This window comes from Bidens hawaiensis, unplaced genomic scaffold (assembly GCF_021521415.1).
Source record: "Bidens hawaiensis isolate Kalapana, Puna unplaced genomic scaffold, B.hawaiensis_p1.1 tig00022146_1, whole genome shotgun sequence".
Lineage (NCBI taxonomy): Eukaryota > Viridiplantae > Streptophyta > Magnoliopsida > Asterales > Asteraceae > Bidens > Bidens hawaiensis.
This window is the reverse complement of record NW_027493428.1, coordinates 71,072-86,135: the sequence shown is the minus strand read 5'-3', so window position 1 is coordinate 86,135 and position 15,064 is coordinate 71,072. Positions and strand designations below refer to the sequence as shown.

The 15,064-nt window shown below is 39.0% G+C and overlaps 2 protein-coding genes across 2 annotated transcripts in view; both read left to right on the top strand.

Moving 5' to 3' along the window:
- Positions 1 to 453, top strand: part of LOC143564682 (cysteine-rich receptor-like protein kinase 2) — a 32,640-nt gene extending 32,187 nt beyond the window's left edge. The window contains exon 9 of the mRNA XM_077051880.1: positions 362 to 453. Coding sequence (XP_076907995.1) covers positions 362 to 368 — 7 coding nt within the window. The 3' untranslated portion in view covers positions 369 to 453. The remainder of the gene's footprint in view (positions 1 to 361) is intronic.
- Positions 348 to 1,673, top strand: LOC143564685 (cysteine-rich receptor-like protein kinase 2). Its single transcript, XM_077051883.1, has 4 exons — positions 348 to 498; positions 648 to 858; positions 991 to 1,225; positions 1,321 to 1,673. Exons 1-4 carry the CDS (start codon positions 388 to 390, stop codon positions 1,574 to 1,576), a joined length of 813 nt encoding a protein of 270 aa, XP_076907998.1. The 5' UTR covers positions 348 to 387; the 3' UTR covers positions 1,577 to 1,673.
- The last annotated feature ends 13,391 nt before the right edge of the window (positions 1,674 to 15,064 follow it).

Genomic DNA, 15,064 nt, shown 5'->3' with positions numbered 1-15,064 from the left:
GAAATGCAAAATCATTTTCAAGGGACTGAACATGAAACATAAAGATTTAATTCTTTTTTCTTAATTATTCCAAGGGGAAATTGAAATTCTTTTCTTTTAATGGCGATATTTGGATACGCCATTTATTGAATGGGTGATATGTTGCATTTTTCTTTGTTGATTGTTCTTTTTTATGGCAATTGCAGGGAAGATATTGGCCATTATAATGTCAGTTGGTTCCATTGTAACATTCCTAGTTTCCTTTTATGCATGGAAGCACAGAAGTAAATCAAAAAGAAAAGGTACCCGTTTTCACTCGTTTTTTTTAATATTTAATTAGCAATAGAAGTTGTGAAACATTATGATTCATCTAATATTCCAGGTTCTGATGACATTAAATTGTTGACTATGTTGAATAATAGTAGCTTGAACTTTAAATACTCCACAATCGAGAAAGCCACAAATTATTTCGATGAAGCCAATAAGCTCGGGCAAGGGGGATTTGGAACAGTGTATAAGGTAGGCTTTCAGAGTCAACCATGTGTCCTAATCAAACAACTTTAATTCCTTATTCACGGCTCCTTGCATAATTTAGAGTCGTAGTGTCTTTGGTTAATCAAATTACTTGAATCACATGACCAGACTCTACATAATGAACATTGCCACAGGGTGTTCTTCCAAACGGAAGAGAGATTGCTGTCAAGAGGCTTTTCTTCAACCACAGAGATCGAGCAGGGGACTTCTACAATGAAGTCAATATCATTAGCAGTGTTGACCACAAAAATCTGGTTAAATTGATAGGATTTAGTTGCATAGGTCCTGAAAGTATTCTCGTTTATGAATATCTACCCAACAGGAGTCTCAATCATTTTATCTTTGGTAAGAACTTTGACTCCCAAATTCCCCAAAGCCCCATTTAATATTAAGTGTTTACATTCTATCATTCAATTATCAACTGATGACAATGAAGTTTGTTTTTCTCATCTATTGTATTTGTTTGAATTTGTACAGATTCGGCTAAAGGTAAGGAACTAAACTGGGGAAAAAGATACGACATCATTGTAGGGGTAGCAGAAGGTTTGACATACCTTCATGAAAACAGTAAAACCAGGATCATTCACCGCGATATAAAAGCCGCTAACATCTTGTTGGATTTGAGGCATGATGCTAAGATTGCTGATTTTGGGTTAGCCAGATCTTTTCAACAAGATAAAAATCATATAAGCACCGGGATTGCAGGAACACTGTATGCACTACTTATAGGAATTCTTGTTAATATACAACCAAAGATAAGGATGTTTGATTTTACTTTTCATTACTTGTTTTGGTTTATTATTGCAGTGGATACATGGCTCCAGAATACATTGCATATGGAAAATTAAGTGAAAAGGTTGATGTATATAGCTATGGCGTGCTTTTACTTGAGATTGTTACTGGAATGCCGAATAGAGGGATGCAAACATCGGAGGACACACGTATCTTGATTTCTATTGTAAGTACAATCATTTCGTATAGCATTCTAAGAATTTATTCTAAAATTAATGTAGAATCTAATAATTTCCTCATTTTTGACAAGATAGGCATGGGAGCATTTTAAGCAAGGGTCAATGGAGGAGCTTATTGATGAAAATTTGATGTTGATCACCAGCCGCAAAACAAAGAAGGAAGTAGAAAGAGTGATGCATATAGGGCTTCTTTGCATTCAAGAAATTGCATCGCTTAGACCAACCATGTCTATGGTTCTACAAATGTTATCTAAGAATATAGAACCACTGCCTTCACCTGCAAACCCACCTTATGTAGCTGATAGCACCATACAACTGAATGAGTATGGTCCAATGCATAGAGTAAACAATCCAGGTTCACTTCCCACCGTATCAAATAGTTCATTTATCCCGAGGTAGATGTTTGTTTAGATTTATTACCAACACAAATGTACCTACATTTTGGAAAAGTACTCTACAATAACAACAATTCATTGTTGTAAACCAGTTTGTAATATTAGGAATAAAAAACAAAACCAGGACCATGGCAAGTGTGTGTCATGTATAAATAAGAACAATCAGAGTTTTCTATTTATTATTGCCCTCTATCGTTAAATCGATTTTGTGGCAATTATTTAATCAAATGTTGTGCATAGGGTTTCATGAAGCAACACATGTAGATTCTCTTATCACCACTGCATTTTGTAGTCATAAGTAGATTTCACAACTAAGTTATTAGGATTTCCAGTAACTAAAGAATTGTGCTCGGATCCTGATATGGTATATGATAAAAAAAAGAGTTTGTGTTTTAGCAAGCCTTTTGTAATGATACAATAGCCAATCACATAATCAAAATAAAAAAAATTAACTTGAACAGTGAGTAGCATAATCAATTTCAATACTTTCATATTTGATAATATGCTACAGAGAATTTTCTTTGTTGAAAAACTTTTTTTATTAAATTGATTATTTCTGAAAAGATAAAAGATGTTACAAGTTGGTATATAGCAATGCTTTAAGCGAGCTAGGATTTTATATTTGTACATATCTAATCAGTTTTATCGGTCGGATCAAACGATGAACACAAGAACAATGAGAGTTAGACTCTCAGTGTAACATTGGAAGGCATGGAACCCGGTATTTCAACATCCGCACGACGACTAGTAGTAGATACTAGACATGGGAGTCATGTCATCTTGACACGACTTGGACATACAGAGAAAGGGTAGATCTCATGTGAACATGGTGATAATCCCATTACATAAGACGTTTATTCATGTGATTGTGAGTATGGTCACCATGTAATTATAGAGGTAGGGTACCAAAAAGAGCCAAATACCCTTAAAGTCATCTGCGGGTCAAATGTAAACTCCTCATATGTCACCCGTGGATCACCCGCATGACTCAATAAAAGAAGAACAAGAATACGTCCTAGAGATTATGTGCGGAAGCATCCAGACACCCTTAGAAGTCATCTGCAGGGTAATATCTTAACCTGCCAAGATGGCTAGAAGGCAATGTCGAATGACAACTGTAATTAACTAATTACCTTCTAGAAGATTTACCGAGATCCTTTCTTGGAGAATACGTGACCCATCAGCCAATGAATAGAGGACAGCTAGCCAGGTTGTTATAACCGTGCACATGGCCATATATATCTCGTCCTATCATAGAGAGACACGTTTCCAGGTTGTTATAACCATGCACATGGGACGTATAACTCAACCTATCACATGAGGGCACGTGTACAGACGGTTACGAGAGCATCTTCTAGAAAGGGACAGCTGGCCAATCACATTCCCACACTCTTCGGCTATAAATACTTCACAATCTCCATGAGGTAACACATTCACACCCCACTATCTACTTAAAATACTTAAGTACTTTCTCTCCATAAGAACTGTACTTATTCTCACGCCGGAGGGTGGTTACGGGAAGACCCCCCCCCCCTCTTGTCCTTCCCGTAACGAGCTCACGGTTCTTGTTCTACAGGTTTCTGTCACTGGACTTCTGGAGGTTGTGCTCATATCGTTGGTAGTTGTGTTTGACCCATCCCTGTGGACTCATTGGATCCAGGACTCGTTAAGAGGATCGGATCCGTGTTTCTTCAGTAATATATGCCATCATGATGTTGAAAGGGAATGCCATGAACTAGTGGACAATGTGAGTGTTGCTTTAGGTCAAGATCCAAAAAGCTATCAATAAATTTGGGCTAAGAACGGTTCGGTTCTGTTGATAGGTGAAACCGAAACCGAAGTCATAGGTTTTTTGAATATACAAACCATTCGGTTTCGGTTCGGTTATATTCGGGTTTTTTTGTTTTCTTTTTCAATTCTGTGTACACATTGCAAAAAAAAAAAATGAAAACGATGATTTTAAACTTGTAATAGCGTATTAGAGTACCACAAATATATTGAATTAAGAAAACGTGTGTTACATGGAATCATATGAATACAAAGTTATTATAGTAATAAAGCTTAAAATTCAATAAAGTTCTTAATAAAAACACAAAAAGTTTAGTTTCACTCTTCATTAATCATCTTGTTAATCTTCAAAGTTTAGTCTTCATCATCTTCATTACTGTAAATTGGTTCGGTTTAGTTTTTTTCAGTTTTTTAGAAATGGAAAACCGAACCCAAACCAAAAATTCGTTTTTCAAAAAAATAAAATAAATAAACTGTCGGTTAATGCTTCGGTTAGGTTCAATTTGGTTTCCTGCTCACCCCTACAATAAACCCATATGGAGATCAACTAAAGAGGGATGATTAATAAAGTTGCAGATGAATGTAATACTACATATTCTTTCCATTAAAATCAACATTGTGCCTTTATTGTGTTATCTTATCTAACTAAAAAAGAGGATCCGGTTACAATAGAAAGGCTGATAAGCGGGCAACAAGCTGCGCCGCCACCCCATTTTGAATGGCAAAACCGATCCTACTGAAAACAAAGTTATCATTCTTCGGCGTCGTTGAGTTTTGTGCACGACCCACTGAACTCTTTTAAAAAACGTAGCAAGCATCGGGGGCGAGAGACCCAAATGTATCAAAAGAAAAAGGGATGAAGGCATGTTGATTCTCAACACATGCCTTCTCGTGCTTTGTAAATTTTTCTGCTTCTGCCTTTTGCACCGCCTGCCTAGCAACAAACCCGATGTCTCTAAGCCTGACAAGAGGGACACCCCAGTAAGGTTCACACAAGCATGTTCCCCCCCCCCCCCCCCCGCCCATCCAAACACAAGAATGTCCATTGGTCGGAGAGTAGACCTTCCTTCACGCGGATCCGACAAGAAAGTCACAGGAGCCTCTTTTTTTGCTGAGATTCCCGCCCGTTTTAACACATCACAAAGGACATCTCTGACCAAATCATGTGTATATTTAAACCCTGGGAATTCTTTGAAGTGAACTGCATGTTCACCAAAATTATCTAAACAAACTTTACGGCAGACCGGGCATGGCTCATCAACTGGGAAAATGGGGATCATTAAACGATATTTAAGAATGGCTCGGTACTACACTGCTGACATGTGTTGGCCTAACCCTTCGATGGGGGTGACAGTCAAAAAGTCTTGAGCATGAGGAGCTTGAAGACATTCTAATACCGCTCTCTGACGAGAGGACATGCCAAACTTTTCTCCCAAACTTTGGACGGTTTTACTATAAAGGGCACTCGCCAAAGCATTTTGGGCTTTTAGGGGGTGGTGTCCTTATTAGCGAACCCGCCAAGATCAAGATCAGGAATAGAGTTGTGCAAACAATCAATCGCACACCCAAAATCAGGATCTAACCCATCAACACCACAATCACGCAAAATGTGGTCCTGTAACTTCCAAGATTGTGTTCTCGAGGCTACGAAAGCATAGGTGGAAACATCCTCAGCTGAAAATAACCCTAAACCACCAAAATGGAAAGGGAAGGAGGCCAGTCTCCATTAAAAATCACCAAAAAACGGACCCCCACATACCACAATATCCTCAATCGCTGCTCGAAGCCCTTTGTCAAAAACATAGTCAGCTTCTTTAACAAACATAGGCTGACATGTTCGGAGTCCGAACAACAACTTAGCTACCCCTATACATGAGCGAAGCAAGAGAATCTCACATTGAGGGTCACACAGGCGAGAAAGACATCATTAGTTCCACTGCTCTTGAAGCTCTGGTAATGGCCAAACTACTGATGAACTCAGCATCCCGGCTAACCGCTCCTCCAAGGAGTTTTACCCCTAACTCCGATCTCCCAATCCCAATAGGAAATAAACCTACTTTTGCCTTTACCCCATTGCACGACGGCCAAAAAACTTCGGTCTTTTTAATATTAAGCTCAAGCCACAAACTTGGCCCCTCGGATCTAATAATATCCAAGGCTTTAGCCACTTCAATGTCATCTCCTATAATCGTGCCATCATCTAAGTACCACGCGTGGAAAAGTAACTTACAACCATCACGTACCCGATGAATTAGGGGATGTAAGGCTAATGCAAAGAGAAGGGGTCCTAAAGGATCGCCTTGTTGAACCCCAATAGTTGACTGGATACAATCATTTCCTACGTAGCCTAGCCGGTTGCCCGTAAAGAAAATTAACCCATTAGGAAATAGATAGGCATCTGGCACGAACCTCCTGCAGGAGTGTGGTCCTATCCACCAAGTTGAAGGCATTAGAAAAATCTACAGTAAGCAAAGCCAACGACCCATCAGAGTGGAACATATTAAGAAATCTATTTGAGCTATGAAGCACCGCCTCCGCTCCATTCGGGATCCCCACCCCGAATTGAAAATCACCAAGGTATTTTGTCATCTCTTTTCCAACACTCCTCATAGCCACTTTGGATACAAGCCTCCTCCATATCGCGCCAACGGCAATAGGCCTAATCCCATTTACGGGCTTAAGTAGGCATTAAGGGGGCAGAAGCCACAAACTCCACCAAAGAAAGATGGCATCTCCCCATTACCACAAGTTAACCACCTCAGTGATAACTTTAAGAAACCCCGCGGCAATCGCAGATCCTTCCCCACATAGGGCATCCAAAATATGTTGGGCCTTATGCCCATCTCTCCCATAAGAAGTCCCTTTAGGAACAGATTTAATACACCCTAAAACACTTTCAACGTCCACAACCAAAGGGACATCCGAGAGTAAGGCCCCATGCATAGCGAGCGGGGGCAAGATGGGATGCTTATCAAGAAACGCTTTCATAGTAGCGTCACCAAGAGGAGCAACACCCGAAGAGCACAAAACTTTAACCGCGGTCGTGAAGTGCCTGCCAGCCAACTTTTGAACACACTGCTTAGCATTGAGGCCCTCCCTCAAATGATCACCTCCGAAGGTGACCTCACCGGCACTTGATCCCATATCTATCAGCTGGTTAAAGAGCGATTGAATAATATCAACACATCCGCTTCCATCACCCCAAGTTGCTAGGGCCTGCCGAATAGAATGGCATTGTAAGGATTTCCTATTCCCTGACATACGCTCCTGTCGGCTGAAAGGCTTGACAACTTGTAATGTGCAGGGGTAATATCAAAGTCTAACCTACGCTTCAATGGACTTTGGCCTAGACACCACCTTGCACAATGAAGCAGATAAGGCCTGGGCAAATGCCATGCGACGGCTAAGAGGGATGCTTTTTACTGTCTTTAACGGGAGTGCGAAAATACGGTCAAGGAGGGTCGCGTCCAAAAATATCCCGCCCAAAGCAACCACATCTATTGCAAGTTGTGGCCGAGGAATCCCCACAAGGAAGTCTTCCACTCCTCCCGTATCAACCTTGAACTTAATAACTTTTTCTACATGGTGACAGTTCAGCTAAGGGCCTGCACAGACATACACTCACCACACAACCATTGTTTGACAACCTTTAGAGCATCTGCCAACGCAACAAAAAGATCACAATCCCCGGATACTGCCTCCCGCATAACGCATTTCTTCTCATTCGAATATAGGTGTAGCCGCTTTATATGTGTCACCAACCTTTGGATCCCCTTAGAGCCAACCAATCCATCCGGGCAACAATGGAATCCTCTAAACGGGCACGATCAAAAACCTTATAAATCGCACGTGCCCACCTCCCCCGATGGGGCTCCTTTGACAATACGAGCCCTTATCATAACCCCACATGACAAAAAAGCAAACAAACAAACTCGAGTTGAGTTTTATGAGTAAAAACCCGAACTAAGAGGAGAAATGAGAGAAACCGCCAGTTGCTCTCCCCTCCGCAAACCCAAAAAAAACGATTAACTCATTGAGACATTTTATCGAACACCTGACAGCATACCCAAAACCGAGGATTAGAGGGCAAAATTGAAATAGCAGTAGGGATTGATTGAAAAAAAAGTTGGTTGGGTGTGTTTGACTGTGAAATAGATGATAATGTATGTATATTAACTGCCGGTTTATGTTGTTGTCAACTTTATGGTTAGAGGATTCACGCACCTATGTATGTATATTCACTTCCTGAACCGAAGTCATAATTCCAGACTCTTCTATTGTTACCATATACGCAAGGCCAGCCCATGGGCCGTGCAACCGCACAAGGCCCAAATATTTTTAGGGCCCAAAATTTAAAGAATTCAGGATATGCAATAGATAAATTAGATACAAACCAAAAGTAACTAAAAATGTTTTATGGCTCACATGGTATGCTTCATTGTTTACATGATGATGTTGGACTCGGGTTCAATACCCAGTAACTGCACTTTTTTTCTAAGTTTTCCAGAACTTGTATTGCATATTTTATGGGCTACAACATTATTTTCTTTTCTTTTTATTGCTTGGATCAATTTGTTTATTTGTATTAAGATATTTTATTTTATATGTATATCTAATATGTAGCTTTTTAAAGCAAAAACTCATAACTAAAGTTATAAAATTCCAATTTCGTGTAATTCAAAGAACAAAAAGTAATAGTCTTTTTGTCCAATAGACAAATCAGAGCATTTTTTGGGTTCTCTTCAAAAATAATTTCAATATATTGGGTCCAATAATTTTTTTCTTTGTACGGGGCCTTGAGGTGCCCCGCATCCTCAGAGACAGCCCTGCATATACGTAAGTTTAGTTCTTCAATGCAAGGTTTTAAATTTATTTAACTGCCTTTAAAAGAATATTCCAATTTGAACGGATTTAAAACAATCCTTTACAATTTACATGTTTTATAACCTTCATAAACTATTAACATAATATTATTCACTGTTACCTTACGTAATAAGTTTCTGTTACTTATTTGCCTAATTGCCTCCAAGTCTAATATGTATTTACAAGAAAAAGTATGATTATATTCATTCCAAGAGATTGACTTGGCTTTGATGCGCGCAAGAAATTTCCATTTAAATTCCAGATGCCACGTTGGTCCATGTCCTCTGCATTCTCCAAATTGTTATGCAAAAGAAAATAAAATCACAAAGTAAGATGTGTTGGAAATTTTTGGAATAATAATATTAATTAGTATACTAATTAATAACGAGTCTAAGAGTAAAAATGAAAGTGATATCGATGCTCTAAAATATGTGGTTAAGAACTTGAACTTTGGTGAAATGAAAATGGGTTTGTCCCACATTGATAAAAGGAAAAACTAAGAAGTGGTTTTTAAGGAGGAGGGCTCACAAGAGTGCATTCTTTTATAACAAGACACACTTAGTGGAAGTAGAAAGCGTGCGGGGCACCCGATGCGCAATGTGGCGCTTTGATGGCGCACTTTGCACTTCGCATCGTCGATTAAGGGTCGCCTTAGTATTTTTGCAGAAATAAGCTGGTTCGGGACAAGTGTCGTGATTTGAGCAAATGTATGCCAGTGGTCGCCAAGTGTCACGTCCAGGTAGTGAGTCACCTGCCACATGTCGCAGCCTCCCTACAATCTCGCCAAGTGTCGAAAGTATGGTGCAGATTGTGACAAGTGTCATGCTCACTCATGACATGTGCCTGCTATAAATAGCAGGTTTTGGACATCACTTTAAAGACAACAAAATGCAATACCTGCTATAAATAGATAGTTCAGTTCGTTCGATATTGTTTTGTTTCGTTTAAAGTCTCGTATACTCTAGTACATGTATAGTTTGGGTGCTAGGTTAATCCCGGCAATACACACTGTTGCGGTTGTTGTACCCTGGGTGACAGACGGGTTCACCTGGGTGGCCCGAAATCTGTTTTAAGGGACCCCTGTTAAACGGGAATCCTCAGCCAACACCCATTTTACGTTACTTTCGTTAGTTCTGTACTACTGTTTTTCTTTTCTTAATTATGTAATTTTATTAGATGCAAATTTGTTTTGTTTTCTTCCTTACTTGTATTGTAATCAATATTGATAAAACTATCGTTATACTTTAATTTTGCGAACGGCGATTCTACAATCTTAAAACAGATTTCGGGAACAACAATCTGTTTATATTTGTTTTTTGAAATTTTATTGATTACTTTATTAACAAGTTTTCTTAAAGTTGGTTTTCGGTTTTATGTAAACCAAATTTAAAACTTTCTGATTTTACAATACAGAAATGGCCGACACTATTGCAGCCATCACCACAGTTAGTTTGGGATCTAAGACTATGGGATCTATGATTTCCTCCACTATGGGATCTACGGTTTATGTCACACCCCGACTTAAGGCCTAGGCGTGTGACCACAAGTTGGTACCTGCTTTGTAAATATATATCAGAGTTTATAGGTTAATATTAGCGGAAGACTTTAGGTTGAATATAATATTAATTTACATTGAAAATCTACTTGAAAATTAAATACCCAAGTATTCGTTTTACAAAATATGCGTTCATATTACAAGGATTTAGTTTATCAAAAACGAAGCCATCTTGTACGCGCTTCTGTCTTCACAAGGACTCCAATCCTTGCTATTGCTAGTTATGCTTAATTACCAGCATTGGGTTGGAAAAATACGTCAGCTATGGTTGGTGAACACGTATGACTCCAAAATAATTGAATAACGGTTACAATACAAATATAGTTTTTTATACACTCAGCAGAAGTATTTCTACTTATGGGATTTGTACCACTACCCTACACACAGAAAAGTATTCCCCGAGCCACGTAGCTCTTAATGGAGAATTAGTTATGACTGTTAGCCCGCGACCACGTAGTCTTTGACTGGTTAGGCTGAACAGTTATGTATGGATCCAGACACATGTGTAATCGGTCTAAGTTGCTTTTATTTTCTACTTTGTATTATAACATTTTAGAGATCACGTAATCTCATGTAAACGTTGACTGAATCGTTAAGACAAACACCCGTTCATCTTATCGAGCATAAATATGTTTTGACATATTTGTAAAGGTTAACGTATTCACCTGTACCGTCGGTGTGCGTTTGAAACCTTGACTGTGAATGAGAATGATATTAACCTATACATAAATAGGTTTGTATAAATATTTTGAATGGTGTTTCTTGATTAAGCTATGATTGCTAAGCTTAACCTTGAAATCGTTTGTCTTTATTTTGTGAATGAAATACTTTGTTTTTATGTAACATTTGATGTAGCATGCTTTGGCTTAGTAGGTTATAACGCGTTAGTAAGTTTCTCCAAGTAAGTAAACGGGTCCCTCGGTTGATTGGGATTTGTACGAATTACTTTTCCTTAGGCGATAAACTTACTACTAGTGATATCACCCTTACAGTTTACTACATGCCCGTCAAATATATCTTTTGTTAACATTACTTTGCTATGAAGTATTGTTTATAATAACTTGTTTATTAATGTTTATAAAATGTTTATAAAACCCTTTCAAGGTTAAAGGCCATAGCCTCGATTGATATTAAGATATAACTTAAACGAAATTCCTACCTTAACATGGATATTTAGAATGAAAATAAAAAAAGAGTCTTGACGGTAGGATCTTTCTTTAACTCGCTTAAGTATCTAATGACTTGATTATAGCTTCTGAACTTGAAAGAACTTCGAGAAAATGGAATGTCAGCTTGTTACGGCAATCAGGCACGCCTTTCTATGCTAGTGTGTGTATATTAAGGTGATTTGGGATGAGAATGGGTTATGGCCGTCTCCCCCTTTTATAGGCGTTTTCAAGAACCCTTCGTGATACGCGATGGGTTTCCCTTTAGCCCGTCGCGTATCGCGACGCCGCTAAATGGCACCTCCTTATTTGGTTGTGACACGTGGCCTGTCATATCATGCCACGTGTTGACACGTGGTTGGGCACGTGTCCAGTGACTTAGCCTGGTCATCGCGATACGCGATGACCTTTTTGATTAGGCCGTAGCGTATCGCTACACCGCCCATTTCTGGGTCAATGTGCAAGTCCATCGCTATACGCGATGGGTGAAATGGCTTCCCCGTCGCGTATCGCGATAAGCCTAGATTTTCAGAATTTTAAGTTTAGTCCCTATACTTATAAAAGTTAGTATATCTGGCTAAATCTTATAGGGTTATTTACGTGGTGTTATAGTTTCCACAGCTATGGGACCATTAGTTGGTACCCAAGCAGCCCAAGCAATGGCAAACCATGCTGAAAAACCAGAAAAGTTTTCTGGTTTAAACTTTAAAGCTTGGCAACAAAGGATGATGTTCTACCTTACCGCTTTAAATCTTGTGAGGTTTCTAAAAAAGTCTCCCCCTCAACTTAGTGAGGATGCCGACGCTCAAGCATTGGCTGCTCTTGATGCTTGGAAACATTGTGAGTATATGCGCCGTAACTATGTGTTAAGTGGCCTTGCTAATGAACTGTACAATGTGTATTGCAAAATGATGATGGCTAAAGAACTATGGGAGTCGTTAGAACGCAAGTACAAGATAGAAGATGCAGGCACAAAAAAGTTTGTTGTGGCCCGGTTCTTGGACTTCAAAATGGTTGACTCAAAAACTGTGATGAGTCAAGCTAAAGAATTACAAATCTTGATTGCATATATACTTTTTGAAGGAATAGCACTTGGTGAGGCTTTCCAAGTGGCAGTTGCAATTGAAAAGTTGCCTCCAAGTTTGGTTATGTTTAAGAACTACCTTAAGCTCAAACAAAAGGAAATGAACATGGAGGACTTAGTGGTCCGTCTTCGAATTGAGGAAGACAATCGGGCAAAATTAAATGGATCATAAGTTGATATATATGCAAAAGCCAGCTTGATTGAACATGGTCAATCCTCAAATAGATACAAAGGCAAACAGAAAGGCAAGGGTAAAGCTAAGTTCAATCTTGGACCTAGAAAAGGTGGTGTGAAGAAAAAGGTTGCAGTTTTTAAAGGCAAATGCTACAACTGTGGTGAATCTGGTCACCGTGCAAGAGAATGTAGCAAGCCCAAAACGGAGAGGGAAAACATGGTTGATGAAGACGAGATGCTTGTGGCAATGATCTCTGACCTTTCGGCTATGATGAATGAGGTCAATGTGACATCTGACCACTCAAAAGGATGGTGGGTGAACACTGGAGCTACTCGTCACGTATGTCTAGACAAGACCCTCTTTAGTAAGTTTAAAGATGTTATGGGAGATGAATAGATGTACATGGGAAATTCAACTACAACTGATGTCAAGGGAGAAGGTGAAGTAGTCCTAAAGTGGACTTCAGGAAAAAAAGCTGACACTAAGCAACTACTGTATGTTCCCGAATTGCGCAAGAACCTTGTGTCGGGATGGTTGCTTAATAAGAATGGGTTTCGTTTAGTTTTTGAAAGTAATAAGTTTGTGTTGACCAAACGTGGTATGTTTGTTGGAAAGGGTTATGCCCTTAACGGTATGTTTAAACTAAATGTAATGGCTATGACCAAATATATGAATAAAAATGCTACTACTTCTACGTATATGATTGAGTCCCAAAATGTGTGGCATGGTCATCCTGGTCATATCAATTTCGATTCAATGCGTCGATTAATTAGTTTAAACTACATGCCGTCTATCACTTTTGACTCAAAAACTAAATATAATACATTTGTTGAAACCAAACAAACAATATCATCATTTAAATCGGTTGAACGAATAACTGAACCCCTTGACATGATTCACTCTGATGTATGTGATTTTAAATCAATTCCCACAAGAGGAGGAAATAATTACTTCATCATACTTCATCACTTTTATTGACGACTGTACAAGGTATTGCTATGTATACCTTCTTAAAAGTAAATATGAAGCTGTAAACAAGTTTATCTTGTATAAAAATGAGGTTGAAAACCAAGTGAACCGGAAATAAAAACGGTGAGAAGCGATGGAGGTGGTGAGTATGTTGCACCATTTGTAGATCTATGCGCACAAAGTGGGATTGTACATAAATGTACCCCACCATACTCTACACAATCAAAGGGAATTTCGGAACGAAAGAACCATACATTAAAAGAAATGTTGAATGCCTTACTGTTGAGTTCCAGATTGAGCCCGGATATGTGGGGGGGGGGGGGGGGCGTTCTGTCAGCGAACTATATTTTGAATAAAATACCCTGCAAAAAAAAAGATGTAACTCCATATGAGTTATGGACGGGAAGAAAACTCTCATATAATTACCTAAAAGTGTGGGGGTTTCTGGCAAAGGTATTGGTACCACCACCAAAGGTCCAAAATATAGGACCAAAAATTGTGGATTGCGTGTTCATAGGTTATGCCCATCATAGTAGTGCATATCGGTTTCTTGTGTATGAATCTAAGAATCCCGAAATAAACAAAAATACTATAATGAAATCAAGGAATGCGTCATTCTTTGAAAATGTGTTTCCGTGTTTGGGAAACATGCATGCTAGTTCATCAACACATGCCAGTGAACAGGTTGATGAGATGGTTTTAGATGAAACTCATGAACAATCCGAGCCTGAAGAAGTTGACCCAAGAAGAAGCAAAAGACAAAGGACTGAGAAGTCCTTTGGACCTGATTTTATTGCATACATGATAGAGGGAGAACCTCAAACCTACCAACAGGAGGTCAACTCTTCAGAAGGACCACAATGGAGAGAAGCCATCAAAAACGAAATTGATTCTATTTTACAGAATCACACTTGGTAACTTGTGGATCTTCCTCCGAGGTTGTAAACCACTTGGATATCGTTGGATATTCAAAAGGAAGATGAGACCTGATGGCTCCATTGACAAGTATAAGGCAAGGTTAGTAATCAAATGTTTTAGACAAAAGGAAGGTCTAGACTATTTTGATACGTACTCACCCATGACTCTAATAACCTCAATAAGGTTGGTGATTGCGATTGCAGCATTGAGAAATTTGGAAATACATCAAATGGATGTAAAAACTGCATTCCTAAATGGGGAATTGGACGAAGAAATATACATGGAACAACCTGAGGGTTTTTCAGCTCCTGGCCAGGAGGGTAAAGTTTGCAAACTCGTCAAGTCCCTATGGTTTGAAGCAAGCTCCAAAGCAATGGCACAAAAAGTTTGACCAAGTTATCCTAAATTGTGGGTTCAAAATAAACGAGTGTGATAAGTGTGTCAATGTGAAAGACACATCGAGAGGTTATGTGATTTTGTGCCTTTATGTAGATGATATGCTTATCATTGGAAGTAATAACGAGATGATCAGGTCTACTAAGGATATGTTGAAGGCAAGATTTGACATGAAAGACATGGGTTTAGCCGACGTCATTCTTGGAGTAAAGATCATTCGAACCCAAAACGGTCTTGTATTAAGTCAATCTCATTATGTTGATAAAATCCT